At 37.5% G+C, this 25088-nt stretch overlaps 1 protein-coding gene across 9 annotated transcripts in view; it reads left to right on the top strand.

Moving 5' to 3' along the window:
- ROBO1 (roundabout guidance receptor 1) overlaps window positions 1-25088 on the top strand; it is a 674462-nt gene that overhangs the window by 590022 nt on the left and 59352 nt on the right. For all 9 annotated transcript variants that reach the window (XM_064410935.1, XM_064410937.1, XM_064410939.1 and 6 more), the window contains 4 exons: window positions 2437-2575; window positions 3818-3945; window positions 21914-22038; window positions 23884-24055. In XM_064410935.1, coding sequence (XP_064267005.1) covers window positions 2437-2575; window positions 3818-3945; window positions 21914-22038; window positions 23884-24055 — 564 coding nt within the window. The remainder of the gene's footprint in view (window positions 1-2436; window positions 2576-3817; window positions 3946-21913; window positions 22039-23883; window positions 24056-25088) is intronic.

The raw sequence follows: 25088 nt of genomic DNA, 5'->3' as shown, positions 1-25088 counted from the left end.
AGTAGTTTGTTGGTGGTTTTATTTTTATTAAATTAATGTTTAAGAGCTGTCTTGTCTGTCTTTGGCACTTTTATCTGTCTCCCCTACATTGTTGAGCGAGGACTCAGGCAACTTGAAGACCTGTTCAGAGTTTCATGTGAAGCAAGATTTTCCCAAATAAAACAAGGTTTTATGCCATCTTAAAATGGTTCAAACTGGATATCTGGGAAGAAAGTGGTATGTAACCCTTTAGAAGCTGAGGAACCTGTACTGGTTTATTTTGGTTTTGTATAAACACTTTTGAAGCACTAGGGGAGGAAGTTTATTGTCAAATAGAGTTTCAGAACTTTCGAGCAAAATCTAAACTTGAAAGTAAATTGTAATTACATGAGTAAAGTCCTGGCACCAGGCTCCTATTTAACTGTACCGTGTAATAGTTCATCACTAGTCTGCTGCCAACCAGGGAATCATGGGCTGAACTGTTTGATAATTTAGGCTGAAAAATTACTTCTTTGGCTAAAAACCTGTAAGAGGGGTGCATTGCAGGCAGAGCTCTGTCTGGCTTTTTCTTCATCTCTTGTTCCTTTCAGACATATTTCAGATTTTCAGCCTGGGGAAACTAGTGAGGTTTTGTTTTCAAATGGGTCAGGAAAGCTTTGAATTTCTTACCAGCCACTGTCTAGAAATCTTTAAAACACCTTATTCTTTCAACTCAGACTTGGATATGTGTGAAAAAGCACGAGTAATATGCTGACATTATATATTACATTTTTTCTACATTAATCTGCTATTTATGAGGTTTGGTTATTTAGAAGTTGAACTTTTGCTTCTAGGTCTCTGCTTTAGATCAGAGGAAGGATTGCGTGCCAGAAACTGTAATATTAGAAAGTTTCAAAGTGATCCTTGCTAAGCTTTCCTTGTATGTACCAAATAATCATGTGACAAAGATAGATTCTTAAATCAGTGCTGATTTCCCCTATCCGTTTCTGCTTTTGAGTAAGAGTGTTATAAATGGGCAGACAAAAACTCATGGAAGTCCATTACTCTTCCTTTAGGAAACTGATCTGGAGAACAATGGGCCTCTTGTGGGCAGCAGTCTTGGTCTTACCAGATCAGTCCTTTTTCTCTTGCATAGTTAAGTTAAATATTCTTCCCCAAACTATTCCTACTTTGATATTTAATCTGGATGTTGTTTTCCTACATTCAGGTTTGGTTTTTTCAGCACCTACAAGAAAGGGGCCAGGGAAGCAGGTTGTCTATATTTGTGTCTTTTTAATTCACAGCTAGATTTATGTCTGTAGATCTCTGTTTTATTTCGCACTTCTTGTATATGAACTCAGGCTAGAAGTGACAGCTCAAAGATCAACTTGCTATTTCATTTAACAGTATTTCCTACCATTGCCAGCAAAGTTAAATTTTCTACAACACAAGTGTCCAGCTGGTCTGGACATCCTCGAGAATAAAGGAAGGGTTTTTTTTATTAAGGTTTTGTTCAGTTCACATTTCCTTTTCAAACCATGAAGTTTTTGTAATATTGAATCTCTATGGCTGCAAAGCCAGAGTAATATTTAGAACTGCTTTTCTCAAACATAAATGTGAAACATGAAGAGCATGGGATTGTCTCTTTATCCTTCTGTCTGGTTGTTTTGTACTCCTGTGAGAAATTTGTGGTGTATTTTTGGCTATTCACACTTCCTGATGGTGCCAATGGCCTCAGACTGTTGCAGTTCCAGGGGGATGATATTTATATCTTTAGTACATACAAGTCAAAACATGCAACTGCCTTCTCAACTCCCTCAGAGCTTTCACAGGTTTATAGACAAAAAGTTCATCTGCCTTAGGCAAAGGAACCTGCCAAACACTCTCCTGTTAAACCTTCCCAGGTTTTTTATGGACATGCTGTTGTCATCTGGTGCTGCTCTTCTAGATGGGTCATTCCTGGAATAATCCAGAAATTGTTTAAAACCACTTTTATCCTTGGGAATGTGCAAATCTCACTGCAGTGCGGCCTGGCGTGGAATTATGAAAGTAGGAATAGCCCAGCAACCTACAGCTTTGAATCCTGTTACAGGTAGAAAAGTGTATCAGTACCTTTCCTGAAATTCGCAGGGTTTACCAAAACAATACAGCCTGTACTGAGGTCAACTTTCTGTTCCAGAAAGTCTGAGCATAAGTGTGCAGCAATTAATCTGACTCTGGTGAGCCAGGACTTGGGCAATTTAATTCAGGGATAGCAGCAGAACAAAAACTACAGAGAGGACATTTTGGGGTTTTTTTTGCCTTGTTTTACTTCATGTGTGCTGGTGAAAGAAAAATTGCCTTTCAAATGCAGCATTGGAAATTATTGCATGGAATGCTTGCTGCTGCTGACACCTGCAAGCAACCTCACTGTGATTCTGTGCAATCTGGACACAGAACTGCTGGATTAACCCTTGTTTTCCTTTCCCTTCCCCTTAGAGAGACCATCTTTTGTGAAGAGGCCGAGCAATTTGGCAGTGACTGTGGATGACAGTGCGGAGTTTAAGTGTGAGGCAAGAGGTGACCCTGTGCCTACAGTGAGATGGAGGAAAGATGATGGAGAGCTGCCAAAAGCAAGGTGCAGTACTTGCAGTTAACATTTCTATAACATCTAGTTTGGTGTATGATGGGGCCATTCAGTGATTGACAGCTAGCATTTCTTTGTCTTGAATACAAAAGGCCTGGCTTGATCCATTAAACATTTCTAATTAGCACTGAGCTCTAGCTGATTTTACAATTTATGTTGAAACTTAAGGATGGCCTGTTTTCAAGCTTTGGCTGTGATAACACAGGACAAATATAGCATAAAACAACCAAGTGCAGCCAGTAGTATCAGATGCAGATTAATTCTTCACCTGAAGAGTCTTCCGTGATTTCTAAAAGTTTTGGAGAATGTTTAACAAATAGTAAAAGAGATTACAACATCAAGAAGTATATATTGGAATTGCAATTGATGTAAAATGTAGTCTGGCAATGTAGAAAGCTGCCTTGGTTATACGTGTTTTTGTTGCTAGGTTTCCAACGAACTTCTTTTTTGTCATTGCTGTAATTCAGGTCAAAAAGTAAAACACACTATTAAAAATAAACACATCCTGTGATGGATCAATATAGAGATAGATTAAATACTTATTTACTTACTTTGAAATCCTAATTATCAGTTTAAAAAACTTTAAAAGAGTGGACTGAAAGAAGAAACACTTTTACAGGGTTAGATTTGTAAGTTGACCAATTACTTTTTAAATACAGCTTTTTGGTAATGTAGCTTTAATAAGAACTATCATTTTTAGGAGAAAAATCTACTTACCATAAATAGAAATACATTGAGTGCATTATACATAAAAGAGAGAAAGGTGATGAAAGGAAAGAAATTTGTAAAAGGCCACATTATCCTTTAGGAAAAAAAAGAAAAAAAAAAAAAGAACGAACTGTGATTTATCTTGACTTTCAAACAATTGTGGTCTTTTTTGAGAACAATATTTTCTTTTCAACCATATTAAAAATCTGTCATTCGGATGGAAAATAATAAATATTGTTATAATTACTTGTTAAAATAATGCTAACAATTAAAAAGGTTTGCATTAGACCTTTGCAATTGTGTGCAAATAATATCAGAATAAGGTTTTCTAATTCTTGGATATATTTTGGTTTTAAAGCTTTATTTCGCATTATCATTTATAAGTATCTATACTTTTTTTCCCCTTATGGGAAATACAGAAATAAGAATATTTTTAGGCCACATCCCCCATGTTTTTACGCTTTACAGAAACTGTACAAAGTTCTGTTATTCTTACTCAGTGTTAACTACTATGTATATTTAAAGATACGAAATCCGTGATGACCATACCTTGAAAATCAGGAAAGTTATGGCAGGAGACATGGGATCATACACTTGTGTTGCAGAAAATATGGTTGGAAAAGCTGAGGCATCAGCAACTTTAACAGTTCAAGGTAAGAATGTTTCTTTGCAAAGAATAAAGTTGTACTAGAATAAGTTGATTTTTCTTTGTACGACAACTCTAGAGATAAAAAAATGTGAAAATACAATTTTTTCTTGAGTTATGTTCTGAGGAAATGGGAACACTTCACATCTAAGATTTTTTAAGTAGTCTTTACAATGCTGGGATGGGGAACTGAGTATGTTTTGAATTTCAGTTCTTCAAGTTCAGAATCAAGTCATTTGCTGTCTTTGTATCTGAAACACAGAAAGAAGAAAGTCAGTGTTACGAAGCTGCACTGTTTTAATTCAAAAAGAAAGAGTTGCAAGTTCAAGTATCTGCCAAGTTTTTTCAATTAAATATAGTAGAGAAGCAGTGAATGATAAATCTGTTTGTGTATCTTTTAATACACTAACTCAGACCACTGGAATTCCTGTTGCTTTTTCATTAGAGAAGTGTATCGTAGCACTACTGTTTCTTTGTAAGATAAAAATTCAGTGGAACTCAGTGAACTAATATGTATAAAAATCCTTCACTGCCTTTATATACACAATCCAGATGTTCACTGTTCAGATAATCCCTCTCTTCCTTTCCTGGCTAGCAGACAGGCAATGATGTCATCCTGATGCTTTTTTCTGGGCCTGATGGTCCTTCTGTCCTTTTCTCTGTTCAGTGGGAATTAGTCATTATGGAGTTCTGGGGAAGTATAGGCTTAAAAGTATTTTATTTGGTAACAGGCCTCTATTTTGACACATTTACTGTAACAGGAAAGGTCTTGCCCTGAACCTGCTCTCCTTTTTTCCACCAGAAACATTTGGTGTCCCTCTGTTAGGAAAGTATTGAATTCTTTCATTGAAAATCTCATAAAACCAAGAATTTTGAGATGTTCTGTTTTGTTCATCACCATGATGTTTATACATCAAAACTCATACCTTATGTTTGTAAAATAACCAGCTCTCGTGCTCAGTGTTGGAGAATAAAGGATAAACTTGTGAGCAGTAAGCACAGTTTATTCAAAGGAAAAAGACTGAATTATTTCCTAAACAGTGATTTGTTCTGAAGATCACATCTTAAATCAACTGTTAATCCTGTAAAATGTTACTATTAAGAAAATTTCCTTTAATGACTGGTTGAGCAGTTACATTTCTGGAAATTAACCCTTGGTAGCCCTAATCTTTCATAGTCCTATTCAAAATAATATACAAAAACATACTTGAAATCCCATTTAGCTTAATGATGCTAATAGATATAAAATTACTTTAGTATGTAGATGTTAGAAATTGAATGAGATCTTTTTGATAATAAACTGGTATTTTTAAAGAACAAGATCATAGCCTAAGTCCTGATTCTTCAAGATCCTAATTTTTAAGTGTTTGCATTACACAGTAGATATTTGCACTGTGGCAGCTTTGCTCTGAGGATGCTGTTATGGGATAATTTGTTTCCCAGTGTGAATGGATTACCTCCTGAGCCATTTGTCTGCACTAATGTCTTCATAGGAGGGATTGATGTGAGAAACTGTAATGTGCAGGGACAATTTGTAGTTGGTAATGAAATAAATTATGATCAAAATCCATTTATTAGTGTATCCTAGAGACCAAGTTTTATGGGAGGGAAAATAATACTCCTCTAGCAAATGGATTTTCCATTCAGATTTTTTTCACATTTTTCCTCCTTTTTCTGCCTTCTCCCTTTTCCTTCCTCTCCTCTTGCCCTTGTAAAGACATGTTTGTTTTTTTTCCTAAAGGGTCAGCTTTTTGACTATGCTATATCTAGAAAAGTAGACTGGTCTTGTTTCAGTGCTAAAATAAGATTGCTCTAACTGTTTGTGGACACACAGCTCTTTGAATTTTTTGGTTGGTTCATTGCTTTTTATGATTTTATGGGGTTTTTTTCAAAGAATGCAACTGGCAACTCTTTTCTGCATGTTTGGTTATCATCACATGATCTGTTGACTGTAGAGTTTAGTAAATGTGTGTTCTGCCATGCCAAATTGAGTTATTTTTGTTGCCTATTTGTAAACATAAGGCTGCACTGCCAATCACAGCTTCAGACATGCCACTGTGGAGGCATGTTAAATTCAGCAAAGGGCAAGGAGGGGGCTTGGCGTGGGTTTGAGTGGGTTCGGGTTATTTGTGGAGCTTTGGTTTGGGTTTTTTCCTCTTCAGTATCTCAGCAACAGGCTGTGGTATTTCTGTGCCAGACTCCATGCCAGAGGAGGAATATGAGAGCTGTCAGTGGTGACCTAAGACGCGTGTCCATGTCAGGAAAGGGACAGTCCCTTCTGTCAAGTGTCTGCACAGTGGGGCTGCGGCAAGGAGTGAAACGTGGCAGGGCTGCAAGAAGTGTTCTTCAGGGCCTGGGGGCTGGCAGCACTAAGAAAAGGATTTATCTTTTTCTCAGCTCATCATTTCCACTCACACCGTGGCTGACCCCAGCGTGCTGTCTCCTGTGGAGGGTTATCTGGGGCTCTGAAAGGTGGAGCGTGTGGCACCAGGGCAATTGAGATACGCAGCTGTCAGGGAGGTGTGGATGGCAGGTGGTGAACAGCTATCCTGGCTCTCACAGGGAGCTGCCCTGGATCCCACAGGACCCTTTCCTCCTGCTCAGCTCTGCCTCGTGCCTGATGCGTGCCCTGCAGGGCTCCCTGTTTTGGGAATGCTCTCGGGAATGCTGCACAGCCACAGTGCTGCCTCTGAGCTGGGAGCCAGCCCAGGCCTTGTCCCTGGACTGGGAACTGTCAGCTCAGATAGTTCAACTCTCCTTCTGTGTAATAAACTGTTAACTGTAGAAAATACAAGAGAGGGGAGGGAATATCAGTTCTATTTTTATGTTCTTCCTGCTCATGGCACTGGTGTCACAGATGCTGGTTATTGGAATCACTCTTTTCCTCTGTACAGGCTCCTAACTTTGGGGACCATAAGTGTTTCCTACATGCATACTGTGACTTCAGCCGTATTCATAAACCAAATTTGGAGTTCTGTATTGACGTAGTGAAGTTTGAACTCTTCCTTTAGTGTTTTACTCCTGCAGCTTAGAAGCATTTCCATCCCTAAAACTGTCAAGTTATCTTATTGTCTCCTTCGAAAATTAAATAGTTAAGGAAATGTAATCCTGATGTTGTTTCCATATACCTAAAATTGGAGAGTTCTACCCTCTGTTTTCATTTTGCAGCAATGTGTACTGCATCTGTAAGGCATCCAGAGACATAGCTAAATACATGTGGAAGCATTTCATTCAGGAGATGATTAATTATTAAATAAATACCTCAGTCAATACATAATGCCAGGAAGCAGCCCAGAGTACAATAATTATATTTTGCCAACACATTGTATTTCATCAAGTAGCTGAAAACTTCAGAAAAGGAAAAAAATGGCCAAAAAAATGGCATCACTGGAACAGTGGACTTCTGTCTTGCTCTAGCGCTAAGCAAGCTGGATATATTTATTGTATTTATATTATATTGTATTTTATATATGCAAGATGCATTTTATGTTTTGTGTAGGTTTCTGTTATGTGACTTGCTTAGGTTTATACCTCAAAGCAGGACTTTGGGAAATATGTTATATATTTCATTATTATATATATAATGGAAAACAATGTTCCTAAGATGCACAAAATTACCAAAAATGCATACTTCAGAACTTCAGTACTAAAATAAAATTAGTTTTACCGATAATGCCAATGGAAGCAGGGCATCTTCAAGAATCTGCAAATCCCACATTTAACCATGAAAATGCTCTCAAGCAAATCTAAGAATCAAAGGTTTTACATGTGCTCACTGCCTTTCATTTGCTTTGCTCCCATTTGCAGTATTTAATTTGGCTTTTTTGACATCTAATTTTGTAATTAGTTTATAATTTCTGGTGAAATGAGCTGTTCTCTGTGAAACACACAAGTGTAAGTTAGGGCTCCAGTGGCAGCCCTGATCTGCAGCTGGCCAGGAACCATCACAGCAGTGGCAGTGTAGGTGAGGCTCAGCAGGAGTTGGGAGCAGCAGCTCAAGTGGCTCAGTTGGCTTCAGGACTTCACGAGAGTGACACCAACACTGGCTGTCGGTGGCTGTGGTCAGTCAGCAGCAGATTGGTAGTGAACAAAAATATTTTGAGTTCTTCTTAGCTCTCCCTGCTCAAGCAGGGGCTCTGGAGGAGTGTGCAATACTTAGTACAGGGCCCTGCCTAACCCACAGCTAAACCTGATGCACCAGTGACTGAACTGTAGAATGTAAATTTTGCCATTCAAAGGCACTAAGCACATTCAGTGTTATCTGTTTGGCAGGAAAAAAGAAGAATTCCTATGGAAATTGTACTGGCCAGTTCATATTTTACAGTGGCAATCTCTGATACCAAGCCTTTTTAGATTATGATGTCTTTAATTCTAGGGTTAACAGAGCTTGTCTGCAAGGTAGATAGAGAGTGAAACTTTTGATAAGTGACTCCTGGCTGTGATTTTGCTGTACCAGTCAACTGACAAGGAATTTTAATCTAAAAAGGTGGCACATGGTTCAGGTCTGGAATTTCCTCCTCCTTCCAGCTCCTCTTTGTGCAAGGTAGCTCCAAGGCACACAGTAAATGACATCTATTTGATAAGGCTTCTGGGAAGAGCTGCAAATACCACCCAGAATATAAAGGAATAGGATTTGCTCTTTCATCTGTCTGATACCATATAAATATTTCCACTGTGTCAGGCTGCCAGTACACATTATAAATTGGCTGTAAATGTAACTGCATTAAGCATTAAAACAACAAAGACAAAATTCAGAATTTTATGGGATTACAGAAATGCTGTTGAGGTGTACAGCAATTATTATGCATTGTAGTGAATCCTTCAGAGTCTCAGGACTGAATTTAACCACTGGAATTTTAAAACTAGGATTGGATTTAGGTCTGAACTTGTCTTCATGTTCTCTCTTTAAATCAGTATTTCTTCCTTTGAAATAATTGTTTTGATGCAATATTCTGCCTTCAGTCCCTTGAAAAAGGAAGGAAGAATAATGATTGTCCAATGAACTTCAGTATTTTTTTAATTAGTAAACTTTTGGCAGGATGAATGAAGGAGACCATCTCCTGTGATGCCAATAGCTTAAAGAGCCCATTTCCCCCTTAATGACTGCAGTAAACTCTGATAGCACGTCAGATTTCTATCAAGGATCTGAGGAGTTTGACTGCCACCAATTTCTGGTTTAAGAATAGAAATCTTAAAAGTTAATCAGCAGGAAATGAGAAAAATGTCTGAAGAGGAGATTAGAGCCCTGAAGGTTCTTGTCTTACTGATGCAACTGATGAACACTAAGGTTCCTGAAACATTTTTAAAGTATGGATAAAAGAAGGAATCTGTAAGTATTTTAATAAATAACTGCTTCCATGGTTTTGAAGTGCTAAATGGATGTTGGCTTGGTTTGGTTTGGTTTTTTTGATAGATTCTCACAACAGTGACAACAATATTTTACAGGAAAATAACACAAAAACTTTTGAGATTCCTTCCTCCAGTTTGGTACTTTGAAACAAGGATTTGAGACAGATGTTTTAAGCATGTAGAACAGGCATCCAAATAATTTGGAGAAATGTTACTACAGAAATAAGTTGAAGCTAGAGGCTTTTTTTCTGCTAATAGGGGTTTATTTAAGATATAATTCTCAAAAATTATGCAGTTTAATCACTCGGCGCAGACAATCGAAGCAAGTAGGTTTGTGTAGCATACTTCAGCATTCAATTAAAAAAAAGTAGCAAAGAAAATCTGAAGGTTCTTTTCTAGTGCCTGAAATTTCCTAAATCCCATGGCTGTGGAAAAAGCAATTGTTTTTGTATCAGGTTTCACTGCTGCAGACTTACTGTGACTGCTGTTCTAAAGACAACAGTTTGATAATTCTTTCTTTGGAGTAGACAAAGTAGAATTTTACTACAAGTTGTATAATTTGAAGATTTTTGGGTTTATGAATAAAATTAGAGTGCAAGGAAAAGTAATTTTAATTGGTTGTTCAGCAAACAGTACTTCTGCTATACATTCATTCTGAAATAAACATCAGCTTTATTAAATTATGCTAAACATCTGTAAAAAGGTAATACACACGTTATTTTTTGTCTAGTTTATAGCCTGTGAGTAATACAGTGATGCAGTACAGTCCCCTACTTCTGTTAGTTTACTTGCATCAGTAATTTCTGAATTGGTCTCAAGGAATTTAAAAATGCTGAATAACAGTGTATTCAAACATTATGTTTTGAGTACCACTTTTTACTATGAGTTGTGTTTTGTTTGAACACTAAAATGTTTTGTTGCTAGGTGCTGAATAACACTCAAAAATAGTAATAAATAATTTTTCTGTCTTTATATGTGGACTCGATTGCCTTGTAGGCTCAGTATCAGAATCTTCCAATATAAGGAAAAAGATTCCTTGTTCAGGCTGAACTGTTATATATAAATTATCATTTTCTGCAGGAGGTATTTGCGTGCTCCTCTTGTCCTATGACCACACACTAATTCCCAAAGTTTGTGATTACTTTTTTTCTACCCTTCTAAGTATGAAATAGGATGACAGGACAGAGAAGCAAAACAAAGTCCTCGTCTGGATGGATGAGGTTGCTTGTTTTGTTCTCATAAATGCTCCCTGCTCTCTAAACACAGGACTGGCAGGGATTCTGTTCTCTTTTTGTCTCTCTCTGGCACCTCCTCACATGGGACAGCTGCTTTCTCTTTTGACACAGTTAAGGTCACACATTGGGTCTCAGTAAGAGCAGGGAGTCACCTGACAGTTCTGGTTTTGTCCAGTCGTCCACCAGCAAGGTCTGATGGCCCTTTCAGACTACCAGCAACTTTTGATAGCATTTCCATCTTTTGACAGAGAACTGTGTGAAAACCAGGCTAAGCGTCCCTGAATTTGTTAGTTTTATTTTATTTTTGCAGATCATCCTTATTTCCTAAAGCATCTTGTTCCCATTTCTGCTTCCATGACAGTAAAAATTCTTGGTATGTGGTGGATAGTCTGGCTTGCATAGAATTCTTACACATTGTATTTTTTGCTGCATATAATTAAATTTTGTTAATATGTCACAGTTAGATTCCTGTTAACATTACTGAAACATAAGTTGGGGTGTTGGTGTATACTTGGTTGTCTCTATGTGGGGGGTATGGCATCCCCATGAGAAGAAATCCAGGTTTCTTTCAAAATAATACATTTCACTTGAGAGTATTCTTCACTGAGTACTGCATGCCCAAACCAACATTTTTTTAATGATCACAAGTTAGTCCTCTGCAGAGATTTTATTGTCCTTCCATTTTTAGTGTGTGTTGGTATCCGTTGATCATGGGCCTTGGCCACTTTTCACAAATAGCTTTAACTTGTTATAAGAAGGTTGCTATGGATTTCAAGTTCTCCTTTCCAAGAAGTACTCTATGCTATCATAAACAGCTGGGGAAAAAAATAAAAAAATTCCCCTCAGTTTCCTTTTCAGTTCTACTATCTTCAACTGTAAGTCAAAAAATGCAGTAGGAAGCTCCTAAAAATTCTTCAAATAGTGTCTATCTATCATAATCTTTTTGTACTTCTGCACAGTTTATTTAAAATTCATCCTTTTTCACTCTTTTAAAAGGCTTTAGTATAAATATTTGTAGCCATGACTACTTAGATTGCAGCAGTGCCTAAAATTACCTCAGTTCATTTAAAACACGGGGGAAGACAACTTCTCTTCTCTGAAAAGAGAAACCTGGGAAACAGGACTTCACAGTGTACCACATCACTCTAGTTTTTAAATAGATGGGATTAGACTCATCATAAGAGGTCTCTCTAAATTATGTTTGGTTTATAGTGTGGTTTAGGAGGATCCAGAGCAAGGAAGGGGGAAGGTAGACTAGGAGAGGAAGTTCTGGAAAAACTTAAATCCCCCTCTCTCCCTCTCTGTCTTCTGCCCTCCTTATTTCAGATTTCTCTTTGTCACCTCAAGGCAATAACTACAGGATTTATACACATTGCCATTCAAAGGCACTGTGCACATTCAGTGTTTGACAGGAAAAAAGAGGAATTCCTATGGAAATTGTACTGACCGGTTCATATTTTACAGTGGCAATCTCTGAGACCTTAAACTGTGTAGTACATATATTAATCTGAGAAGTGCCACCTTTAAAGTTGCATTGCAAAGCCTTTTTCCACATTTTTGTTTTTTTATTGTAGAAATCTTCATTGAATCCTGCAGGAGGACAGATTATGATCTATCTCAATTTTTTCCTAGTATCAGTTGCAAAGCAAAAAGTCTCATATGAGTACACTGTTGTCTACCCACCGATTTTTGCAGTGGGTTCCTCAGACATATAGACAGACATGGACACTTGTGTAGCCCTTTTCATCTTGATTTTTTAAAGGGAAAATTCATTACCTTCTTAAAATCAGACTTCAAGATTATATAGTTGCATGACTGATACACAGCTGAAACAGAGCCAGATTTTACTGTCCAGCCTCTTGAATCAGATTTGAGGAAGGAAACACCTCGCAGTTTAAACTAAATCTCAGAATGGCCAGAAATCCATAAAGAGTTAATGCCATTTGATTGCTCTTGAAATGAGAATAATTGCTTGTTGCTCCCACTGCAAAGCTGTGGGAGAAGCCACTTTCCTTCTTGCTGCCGTATGGAGAAACATTGATTTTGAATCCATGGTGCTTGAAGGTCATGTCTAGAATTGTTTCTGGAGTTGGTGATGTTGAGGTACCAGGCTGTGTTATGACACCCATGTTTAGGGGTGTTCCAAAGCCTTACCCTGGCCTGTGTCTCTCCCTGGAATGTACAGCAGCTCCAGAAGCACTTAGATTTCCAAGGCTGTGTCTGTCCTGTCAGCACCCAGGAGCAACACGTGCCTTTTTTCCTCTCAGACCACTTCCCCCGGAGCACGCCAGCTCTCCTGAGTGCACAGAGGCGCTGGCCCTTTTCCTTTCTTTGGGTTTCAAGTCCAAGGCACAGGTTAAATCCAGCCTGCCAGGCATGTGCCGTGTGCTGGGAATGAGAGCATATGTCCTGCCCTGCACAGTCAGAGGCAGTGTCAGGATGATGTGACCACCAAGTTTCCAGACTGCACCTGTCTTGAGGCTTCTGGAGGAAGTGCCCAGTGACAATTGCAGGTGGCAGTCCCTCAGTATCCTGAGAGTGGCACTTTTTGTGCAGGGCATAAACTCCAGCCAGCCTGTTTCTCTGTTACTGCCCAGCACGTGTCGTCGTTTAACTGCAGCTGACGACACAGCCCCTCAATGCCTCTCCACCAAGTGGGATGGGGAGAAGAATCTGAAAAAAAAATAAAAGTCAGGCAAACAAACAAACAAAACCCAGAAATCTGTGGATTGAGACAAGAACACTTTAATAATTGAAACAGAGTAAAATATGCTAATAATACTAATGGCAACAGAACCAGTAATTGTAATGAAGAGAGAGAAAAAAAATCCAAGAGACACAAGTGATGCACTGTACAATTGCTCACCTGCTGAAGGACAACCAACTTCCCCTGAAGAGTGATCAGCAGCTCCCAACCAGTTATCACCCAGTTTAAATACTGGGCAGTATGTTCCATAGCAATTCAGGTCAGCTGTCCCAACCATGATCCCTCCCAGCTTCTTGTATCCCTCCTCACTTGGCAGAGCATGACAAGTCCTTGACTTGGGATAAGCACTGCTCAGCAACAACCAAAACATCAGTGTGTTATCAACATTATTCTCATACTGAATCCAAAACTCAGCACTACATCCACTGCTAAGAAGAAAAATTAACTTTACCCCAGCTGAAACCAGGGCAACCTGACTTTCAGTCAGTTTTCAGTGTTCAGGCAGAAGAGGGAATGTGAATCAATTGTAAACAAAAATAAATACAAATTTTAAAAAACTACAAAACACTTTGCAAGTATGTTGAGGAAAGCAGCACCTAATTGATACTGAAATTTTCCCCGTGTTCACTTTTCTGTCTGCGAAACTGAAGCATTTTTATGGGTTTCACTAATTCTAAAGGTGGTCTTAATATCAGAACTGTTTTTCCAACTAGTAAGTCACTTGTTTCTGTCTTAATTTCATTCTTCACGTTACAATTATAGAAAATAATTAATCTCTTTTTTGTTTCAAATCAAATTTTTATCTTCTCAGGTTTGGTAAATTTGAAGTTACTGTAGTCTCTTGTTCCTTTAAACTTAAGAAGTGCTTATCTGACAAATCAGCAGCAATCTAAAACAGAATTTTTCCACTCATCATAAATGCAATAAGCCATGATTGCTCCCTTGCTGGGGGTTTGCAGTTACAAGTCATCACTTCTGATTTGAGACATCAAAAATCTCATGTAAACATTTTACCTCAGCCCTGTGGCTGTGGCATGCTTGGCGCCAGACTGCGAGACCTTTCCTCAGACATTTGTGCTGCACTGTGTCAAACTTGGTGCTCCGGGACCACGCACTGTGAAAGCATTCACAGTGAGTAAGGGTGGCCCAGGCTGGTCCCACATCAATGTGAACTTTAGCAGAAAATCCGGGAAAAATTGTGAATTGTGTGTATATGTATTTATACCTCAAGAAGTGACAGCTGAAAATAGAGAGTCCAGGGAGGATGAAAAGTGATATACCCCAGTTCTTTTGTACTGTACCTGGTGTTATTTTCCTGTATTTTTCACAGGCTGAAGCCAGGAGGCAGCTGAATGGCAGCATTTATATTTTTTTCAGGACAAGAGATTCAGGCTTTTGTTTATTTCTCTGTAGAAAGTGATACTTCCCACAAATGACTGCAGAGAGATGTGCATATCAAGGATATTGAGAGTTTCAGATTGCTTTGATAAGAACAAATAGCCTACAAATCACCAGATAGGAAATGGGACATGGCACATTGTCTTAAACTATCTCTGTTAATAATAGTTTTTACAAAACACCAACATAAATATCTGATAATCATGTTGCAGGGAGGTATTCAATGGTCCTCATTCAGATATTTGAACATAAAAAATGTTTCATTAGATTTCAGAGTTTAGCAGGATAAGAAATTAGACACATTTTTAATAGAAGATGTTGGCAGCTTTTTGCAGAGTTTTTGTTTGGAATTATTCAGGATTTCTTGTTAGTTTGTTTTTTAAAGTGTGAAAAGCCAGAGTTTGACCAGTTCTCTAAACATAATCAGACTCTAACATTTCCTCTTCATGTGACTGTAGTACCCAAATTTTCTGTACCCACACATTTCAGATAGAGGTCATGAACTGTGGGTTTCTCACCCGTTTATTTCACATGAAGATGACAAACAGCTGAATTTCAGCTCCCTGACAGATAACACAGCAATCTCTGTGCTATCTCTGTTGTTAGCTCTGCACTATCTCCCCTCTCACTGTCTAGTCTGGACCTGGCGAATCCCAGTGGAAATTCCAACTTCTCACTCCACTGTCTACTCCATCACATCTGCTCATACTCCTGTCCCGTCTGCTACCACTTCATTTCTACAGGCACATGTCATGTCTGAAATATTTCACTTGAACTGGGATTAACATATCACAAAATTACTTGAAAGGAATCTGAATTTCATTGTGACTGCCATTTTCTAGATTAGTCATAATGGCCAGCTATTTATACAGAAGCTAAAGTTTGGATATGAGCTTGATTGTTGTGTATAATTATTGGCTTGAAAATTGGGATTGTTTAATTTCTCTCGTCTAGAGTTATACTTTCTTGCTTCTTTTATAATAATCTCTATAAGTGTCCAAAAGTCCTTGAAGCCATGAAGATTTTTTTAAAATAATCAGAAATTAAACATCCTGAGCTTCAATCAAAAGTGTTCAACTTGTGGCAGTTAAATAACAGGATGTCTTCCAAGCACCTGGAAGATATTTGTAAATAGTATAGTGAGAACCATAATTAATGAGTATTAAACATGCTGAACAAAATACTCTTTAGTAGTTAAGTACCACCTTGGATCTCAAGATCTCAAAAGCATCTTATTAGTATACATAAATTAAAATGTCTATAATTTTACTCCTTTTGAGATAGATAATTGCTACCAAGCTATCAAGAGTGGTGTACTTGAAGCTTCTGACTTGCATAATGGCAGACTAAGAAATGGATGCAAAGCTGTAAAATTTTATTCTAAATATGAGGAAACCAGTGGGTTCTAGTGAAACACTAGATCAACATTTGCCTTCACCTCTGTGAGGAGAGCTGCAAAATGAGACACAAAATGTGTCTTTTTGAGATGCAGGCATTGCACACAGCATGTAGAGGTCTCAAATGAGACCCCAGGGTGGGACAGACCCAGGCTCATCCCAGCAGAGCATGGAGGGAGCACAAAAGACCAATGGATTTAAGCTGAACCTAGGCAGATTGAGGCTGGACATGAGAAGGCATTTCTCCACTGGCTGGGCAGCCGAGCAGCAGAGCGGGCTGCCAGAGTCTGCCATTGTTGTTCCTTGCAATTTTTCAGGCCCTGAGTGGATCAAGCCCTGACTGACCCTGTAGCTGACCCGCTTGAGCGTGAGGTTGGAATGGGGACCTCTGAGGTTGCTTCCAACCTGATTATCATGTGAACCTACAAAACTACATCTGTCAAATGTAATAGTTGCTCCATTAACATCTGGCAACTGTACTAGGCTGTAGTTTAAGTCCTAAAACTGCAAATTCCTACTCCTGTGAGTGGATTTAATGATACCAATAGTCCCAGAGAGGTTGATAGGATTGCTGGAAAGAATAAGGCATTAAAAGATCACGTCACTAGACTGGAAACTGCTTTTCTTTTGGTTTTTGTTCAGCGACTGGACACGTCTTCCCTGAAAAGCCTTGCATGTCAAGGAAATTACATGAAAGGCAAAAATATTATTCCTTTGGTAGTTGTGGTTTTACATGCTAACTTCCTGTCTTTACAAACAGGTTATTCCACCTAATTGCCATGTGAAAAGCCATGATTAACACAGGGAAAATTAATTCATAATTGAAAGTGGTGTCAAATAAAATGTGCTGTACTAGAGGAAAAACTATTTGCTTCTCAGTTTTAGTAACCTTAGATATCAATAGGCTGCAAATCAAACTAAGAATGTGATCTTTGTTGTAGATGTTGCTATTATTGTTGTTCTTTTAAACCACATGATATCCCTCTGACAGAATTGTTCAAATTTTTTCTATGAAACTTCACCCTTTGCCCTTTCCACAGATTCGCAACCAATATGATGCCCTGTTTCTACAGGGATTTATTTTCATGTATCAGTGTCCCCTCTGTTTTCACAGGTGGGCAAAAAATATATTTGCTTGACAGGGTTATTTTTGACCTACAGTAAGAAATGTTGAATAAAAAGAAAGGAGGAAATTCAGCACTTAGAAGTTAATTTAATTTGTAGAACTATAATTGAGCACCCTGTTAGGTATTTTCCAGTGAGTTTACAGTAGAGGACTTGAGCAGCTCTGCATTGCTACTGAGAAGGCTGAACTTTCCTCTTCTTGGCACTACTCAACAAATGAAAAAACAATAATTTAGAATTGGTTTCTCTGTGCAATAATTGCATTCCATTAAGTCTCTTATCAGGCTGTTTCATGTACAATGAGTGATGTTTTATGGAGAATCATTTCTAATTCCAGAGCACTTCCAGTTTGCAAGTTTCATAAAGAGCTTTTCAGTTAAAAAGCAATGGTTACTGGGAAATATAGGCTTGCACACAAACAAGAGTAGCTGGGAGCTGAATCATGAGGAAGAGCAGATTTCTCTCAGGAATTTATGTGTAGCATTTCTTGGCCGCTCCTGTTATGAATTGTAGATTTACAGATAATCTAAGCAGAGTAATGCACACTGATTTTCTTTTTGAGAAATACCTTTTAAAGAAGGCTAATGCACATCCAGAATAATTCTTTAAAACTCAGAATCTTTGTAAAATGGTACTTTAAACTTCTTCTGTTTGAGATTATTTCCTGGAAAAAAAAAAGTCTCTTATAAAACTCAAATCTGGTTGATCTGAGTTTGGCATATGCAGTTGCAGGTTCTTGTCTTCAACATGTTCCAAATTCAGATATTCTATCTGATTCTCCTTCTGCTTCGTTTTGATAATACACCTGGAGTCCTCTGTATTTATTAGAGCAGGAGGCCAGGATTCCTCATGCCTAATGAATGTTGGCAAAGTGGATATTATTGGTTTCCTGCATGCGTTTATCAGAGGATGGTGAATTGAGGGTGCTTAGCTACTCGATATGAAAGTGTGCTCATGCTGAGCTCGAGCTGGTTTACCATCAGCATAAAGTGATAAGACCAAAGTGTAGCATGTGTTTAAAAAATACCTTTTTATATCTTTTTGAACCTTTACTGTAATTATCACCAACTAGCCTTTTATTTTATTAACTTTTTCTTTTTTTGTTCAGTATCTGTGTATATTTTCAAAATGCATTACTTCTGGGTTTTTTGGGTTTTTTTCCAATCTGTTCTTTCCATAACTGATATGAGGTTGGAATACTTTCTAACATGCCTTTCTTCTATAAGCAAAGTTACTTTGCCAGGATCTGAGCCATTCCAAAGTTTATGAAAATTTTGAACAATGGTTGAAGGATAATTTAATCTTTGATAATTTACCACTGATCATTTCTGTTGAAAAATCTAATGTTTTGCAATAACTATTTTGTTTTGAATATTTTAATGAAATTCTGGTTTGGGGGACAAAGAAAAGTTAAGAATCTTTTCAAACTAGTTTTAATTGTGATATACTTTGCATTTACAGTTTATTAGTGAGCCTTATGATCTTGACTCAGCAATCTTATACTAAAGAGATTTGTGTGTGGTCTAAATCTCTTAGCATATTATTCATTTCTTAAAAACTTTCTTCTTTAACAGCTATTAGCTTCAGAAAAATATATTCCATTTGTAAATGCTTGATGCTTTAGAAAGGCTGTAAATATTACTGTTCCATTTCAGCAATGTTGCAGATTGATATTTACTGGAGATTTTAAGTTAGTTTTGCTATGTAAAAATCTTGATGCAGATGCATATTAATAATGTGGGGGAAAAAAAAAAAATTACTGAAGGTACACATCAGTTCATTAGAAAGGCTTGGAGTAGAACCCAGACTGCCTGGCCAGCATTTCAGTCTGTTACCCATTTTCCTCTACCACCTACTTTTCAATATATGATAGAGATTGCTGTTTAAAAATCAAAATATAAAAATGTTATTCAACATTATAAACCTATTTTTCATATATCAGAATGTGTGTTTTCTTTCTAACGTTCTTACCAAGGATCCATTTTTAATTTTTTTTTTTTAATTTTGCTTTATTCTTTGCTTTGTTTCATATCTGTTCAATTTTATTTATTCCATGTTTTCTTTTTGTTTTGTTTTTGTTTTTAGTTGTGTCTGGTAAGTTGAAATTTTATTGGCCATCTTCTAGTCATCGTTTCACTGTGACGGGAACTTCTCCTCCCCTTCCCATCCATCCCCTTCCATGTCCTCCAACCACTCAGCTCCCATCTTTTACTTGTTATTGGCAAGACACATCGAACAGAATAAATTCTGCATGAAGTATGGGTAACTTAATGGCAAAGAGAAAGGTAATGGGTTGCAAATTTTCTGTCTGTTTTTATATGATGTGGCAAATAAAATCCTAATGTCTCCTTTCTTCAGTGACTGCATGGGTTGAACTTCAAAGTGTGCTAAAAAATTGTATTTGGTTAAAAAGTTTCTAGGATAGAAGCTGTTATTTTCTTATGGGAATTTATTATTTTGGCATCTTTATGTCATCATTACATACCACATGTATGTGACCCAAGGTGTGAAATCAAACTAAAAGATACTAAAAAAAAGGTAGTGAAAAAGCTTTCAGTACAGTTAACACAGAATGGAATTTAATAATAGTTTTACTTAACCCTGTTTAATTCTTCTAACATTGAAGCTAATAAGATTTTTATTATTTACCTTAATTGCAATAGATTTAGAATACATATATGGGCAATATGCATATATTTTTTGAGTAGTATCTGTACAAAATATGTATTTGGAATAATACTTAGAGAAATATGTACCTGTTTATGTTTTATAAATTCTACCATGGCTGCCTATAAGAGTAAATTCCCCTTCCTTTTTGTGTAAGTAGTCCCTGAATGGTCATCTTGAGGTACTATAATCACAACCATCCAGCTATTTGTCCAGTGGTCAGAACCATTTTATTTTCTTTATAGTTGTACCTGTCCTTGAATTCCACAAAATCTGAAACCTCATAAATCCTCTGCACTAGGGCAGGGTTTAGAGACCCCCAGTTCCACATTGCGTGGCATTGTGTCAGTGGCTAGTACAGAACCTGCCAAGCCCTACATTTAATTGTATGCTTAATTTATTCTCGTTACTAGAAACTAGTAGCATACCAAAGGTCCTTCACCCTCATCTCCATTTCCCCCCTCCCTGTGCCTCACAACCCCATGGCAAACCCCCAGCCAGTTCTCCCTCCCTCCCTCCCAAAAGAAATGTGCTGTCATGTCAAACTCTTCCCACATCTTCTTCCAAGGTACTGGTTGAACGCTTCAGAGCTAAATGTTTTGAAGTCAGCTAATTACAGTAGGTCAATCTTACCTTTGCTTTGCATAGTTTCTTATCTAAGGAAATGCTAGGAAAGGTAGCATTTGCATCCAAATATAGACAATAACGTTATGCTTCACAAATTCCTCTCAAAGCAGGAGCGGCATAGGAAGAATATATTTTGATATGAGCTTACCAGAGAGTAGACACAAGGCAGAGGGAACAGATAATGAAAGAATTGCCCACAGGAACACTGAAAGCAATTTTTTTTTTCAAAGAAGGACTTAAGTGTTACTGAATTTATTCTAGATAAAGCCACTGCCACTTGGATGTTTGCAAAACACATCTTTGAGTTACGTATTTTGCACTGTTTTAAAAAGAAAATCTTGTGAAAACATCAGTGTTCACAAGGGAAAAAAAGGAAATGAATATCAAAATAATTTGATTTCCTAAAGTCAGATACAAAACATCCTCTTTATTCTCAATCCAAAGAAGAGGGAGAGCATAATTAGTTTTAGGCAGATGATCAGAAAAAATAGAAATTAATAAATAAATAGGCTTTAATTTAATGCACATTTTTCAAGAAGCAAGAGTTAGTAGTGTATAGAACATGCTAGATTTTGTTCTGTGCTAGCATCATAGTTAGCAATGCTATCTATGCTGATTTTTTTTTTAATGTGACTGACATGATTTTTTGACATTCTACTTACTACTGGATGAAGGGGTTGTTGAAGTCAGTATAAAACAAACAATGCTGGCAGTATTTATGATGTTAGACTGAGCAGATGTTTCAAATTTGCCTTCATTTGCATATATATTTTGTTTGAACATGCTCTTGTGTATGTAAATGAGAAAGACATTCAGCTCTGCTGTTCCTTTAAATTCATTCCTTTTCAGTGTGTTTGAACTGGAGATTTTAAGTGGTCATAATTTGAATAGTATTTCTTGGGCTTTTGACTTCAAGATTTTTAAGATCATGACTTCACAATGTCTCTTGTATAAGCACTTAAGTGCTTTTTCTCTCCTAAGCTTTCCTAAAACAGAGATGATGAGTTTTGTGTGTATAAGCCTGAATTCATAGTTACTCAGCAGTGTGTCTTGAAGCCCTTAACAAAGTGTGACCTCTGGGCCAGTTGTCCCTCAAAGTTTTCTCCATTCTGGCTTGACGCCCTACTCCTCCTTTAAAAACCAAATTGTAGCAGATTTGTTTGTATTGGTGACTGTTGCTCTGCAAGTTGTCTCATCAAGCTGGTGGGACTCATTTCCTTGTACACTGGGTAAGCACTAAAAGCAGATGTTGCACAGTCAGAGTTTTAATTGGGAGGTCCAGACAGAAAAGATGATCTGAGCGATGCTGAAGTTGTGGCTGTTAGAGACTGATGTGTCTTTGTGCTGCCTCTCCTCATTAAAGAAACTTTAACTGTTCTGGTTTATACCATTAAAACTCAGGAGGCAAATTGTTCTTTCAAATCAGCTGATGGCAGTGTGATTAATTTAGTTTTGGTGTTTTCCTTTCAGAGCCTCCACAGTTTGTTGTAAAGCCTCGAGACCAGGTGGCTGCGCTGGGGAGAACGGTGACTTTCCAGTGTGAAGCAACTGGGAACCCTCAGCCAGCCATCTTCTGGCGGAGAGAAGGGAGTCAGGTGAAACAGCCCTTCTGTCCTCCTTCCTGGCAGTTTCTTCAAGAAATGGTTTCACATGAGGGAAAAGTATTTTAATTGTTGTTTTAAAGATGTGGAAAACAAGTTTAGAGCTTGGAGATGCTGGTTACCTATTCTTTGTTTCTAAGGCATGTGCACGCTAGGTGATGTCAGTCTTACTAGAAAAGATGTATGTTTTGCTGTCTCCTGTTTTCTCCATGAATATAAAAATAAATACGTGAATCTACTAGAAACATTCCATGTTTCACTACTCTGATAATCTATTTCACCTGACAGGGAGAACTTTTAAGAATTGGAGACATGACTTACGCTGAAATTTGGTCGAACTCCCAAATTTTCAGAAAGTTTGGCTCTGGTTTTATGGTGCAGCTGTTAGTTTGCCATCTGTTTTTGAGTTTCTGGCAAACTAAACTATTTGCTGCATTGATCTGCATGACTGCATGGGTAGGACTCTGGTTCTGGGCTGAGGAGAACTACTTTCCAACTCCATCAGTTGACTGACAGACATACCTGAATAGGTCACTTTTTCTCCCAAGTTCCTCATTTGAATGGGAGGGAAAATTATTTTCATCTTCTTTGTAAAGGATCTTGAAAGCTAGTGGGTGAAACACAATATAGCAAAGCAAGAGAATTGCAGTTTTCTTTCAGTCATCTTTTGAAGGAGGTATGTGACACAAAGTATTCTTTATTGGAAGGAAAGAAGGAATATGGGATGCTGGTTTTCCTGTGAATGAAGGAATGAATGGTGCAAGAGTATATGACAGGGTTCTTTGTGTTACAAAACAATAGGGCAGAGAAATTGAGAACACTTGGAGATGGGCTTCTTTATTCCATTTGCAACATTTTTGTCTGAATACCTACGTACAACTAGACTGGTGACCAGTGGTATATATTCAGCCATATACATTCAGCAGTATATTATGCTTTTATTTTATTTATTTTCTTTCTTTTATTTTATTTATTTAGCCACATGTTGTCTAGTACCTCTTTTTTTTCCACTCATTTTTTACTCTGGTGACCACTTGTGATGGTTGAGAAAAATTAAAGAGGAGGTCGAGAAGGGGGTTTGCTAGTACTGGAGAATATTGTCCCCCATTCTTTTGGACAATTTTTGGAAGTGGAAAATGTTGTTAGCCAAGAAAAAGAGATAAACATTCCCTCCGTGATATTAAAGTATTCTTATTCACAATTTGTTCAGCCAGAGGTAGAAATTCAACCCCCAGCTGATTTTTGGTAAACACCATGTACTTCATACCCAAACTATCTAAATAGGTATAGAATTTAATTCAGTAATATACGACTTTTCATAAAACACACTCTATTCAGAGAGACCTACAGAGCATCTCTTTTTTTAAAAAACTGCTCCATTTGTAGGAAGGCAAATGTTAAAATACAGATAAGTAAACCACCATCTGCATTTAAATGAAAGCAAACTAATGCCCTGGAGCAAGTTCTAAAAAAGAACATTGAAGCAAATTACTGAGGTTCACCACAGTTGTTTGCACCATTGTGGTATCTTTACATTTCACATGTTCACTAGACTCTGTTACACTTGGTGCAAAGTCCAGTATCAATCTTAGAGAGTGTTAGAGCAGTCTCGAAAGTCTTACACAATTCTGTGTGTACATCTGCACCTATTTTACCATTAAAAAGTCCTACAGAAGCTATGCACATTGTGGTATAGACATGCTTAATAAATGAAGAGCATAATGTTTTCTGGACAATATGAAGAGATTAATTTGTTTAGCTATATTAAAGTTATGCGTAGTGATATTTGAATTTATTTAACCTATTTTTTCCCCACTTTCTTTCCTTTACATCTTTTAGAATCTGCTTTTCTCATACCAGCCCCCTCAGTCATCCAGCCGATTTTCAGTTTCCCAGACAGGAGACCTCACCATCACCAACGTCCAAAGATCTGATGTGGGCTACTACATCTGCCAGACTTTAAATGTTGCAGGAAGTATCATAACAAAAGCCTACTTGGAAGTTACAGATGGTAATCATAGATTCATTTTATCATTTCCAAGTTTTTTATTTTTATTTGAAGACAGCAGTGCAGTGATGTGACACTACTTTGAAATCTGTTTTGCATAAATGTGGGTTGCATGTTTCTTTGAACATAAAAATCCTGGTTTGGCCATCTCTGTCAGGGGCTTACAATTCTGGATTATGTGTAACTCTATATTTCCATTTTGTACTTGGTAATTATATTCAGTATATGGATTTTTGTCAGATCTGTTAATTTCTATCTGACTCTTTTCTAGCTTCTCCCACTTGATTTAATTTGCTTTCAGATTCTTGCTGCTTGGTTCTTTATCCCTTTTATTTTGTAGCCATTTGCTTAGACCTTCATTTACCTGTTTTTTCCCTGTTTCTTAATACTTTGTTTTAGCTAGGAAGAAAAAAATATAAACCTGTATGGAGATCAGCAGAATAACAGAAATTATACATCCCTTTTTAGGAGTAGTTAGGAAGAAATACAAGATGAGAAAGCTACAGGGAGCATGACTGCAAGAAGTAATGTGAGGCCAGTTTGCCAATTATCAGAAATACTTCTTATTTTTAACAGCAGAAATACACCGGGAAAATGCTAATCTTAGCATTTACAGAGGAAGAGAACGAGAGAGGATTTGATCAGAGGGAAGCTGTTGTCTGAGAAGTTTCCATAAAATGGCCTTTTGCCCTACAGAAAACATAGAAATAATAAAGTACTAGAAACATGCAGTGAACCTGTAGTATAAAATTGCTGCTTTATCTCCCCCTCCCCCTGGATTGACATAGGAGGAATAGGGCTACATCCCTTCTGGCTCCTCACAATTGTAAGCCACATTTCCCAATCCTCTTTTTTCCATTTTGTTCACTGGGAAGAAGGCCATGGCAGGGTGAGAAGTAAATTTACAACAGTTTTCTGCTAGTGACCTATGCCGTCTGAACTTGGAAATAATTTTAAATGCATTTTCTTTACTATATTCTCTGGATTGATCTGATGAGTAGATGCTTTTTTAAAATTTCTTGGGACAGTTTTTGGT

This window comes from Passer domesticus, chromosome 2 (assembly GCF_036417665.1).
Source record: "Passer domesticus isolate bPasDom1 chromosome 2, bPasDom1.hap1, whole genome shotgun sequence".
Taxonomy (NCBI): domain Eukaryota; kingdom Metazoa; phylum Chordata; class Aves; order Passeriformes; family Passeridae; genus Passer; species Passer domesticus.
The sequence above is the reverse complement of the archived record's forward strand: the minus strand, read 5'-3'. Positions and strand labels throughout refer to the sequence as shown.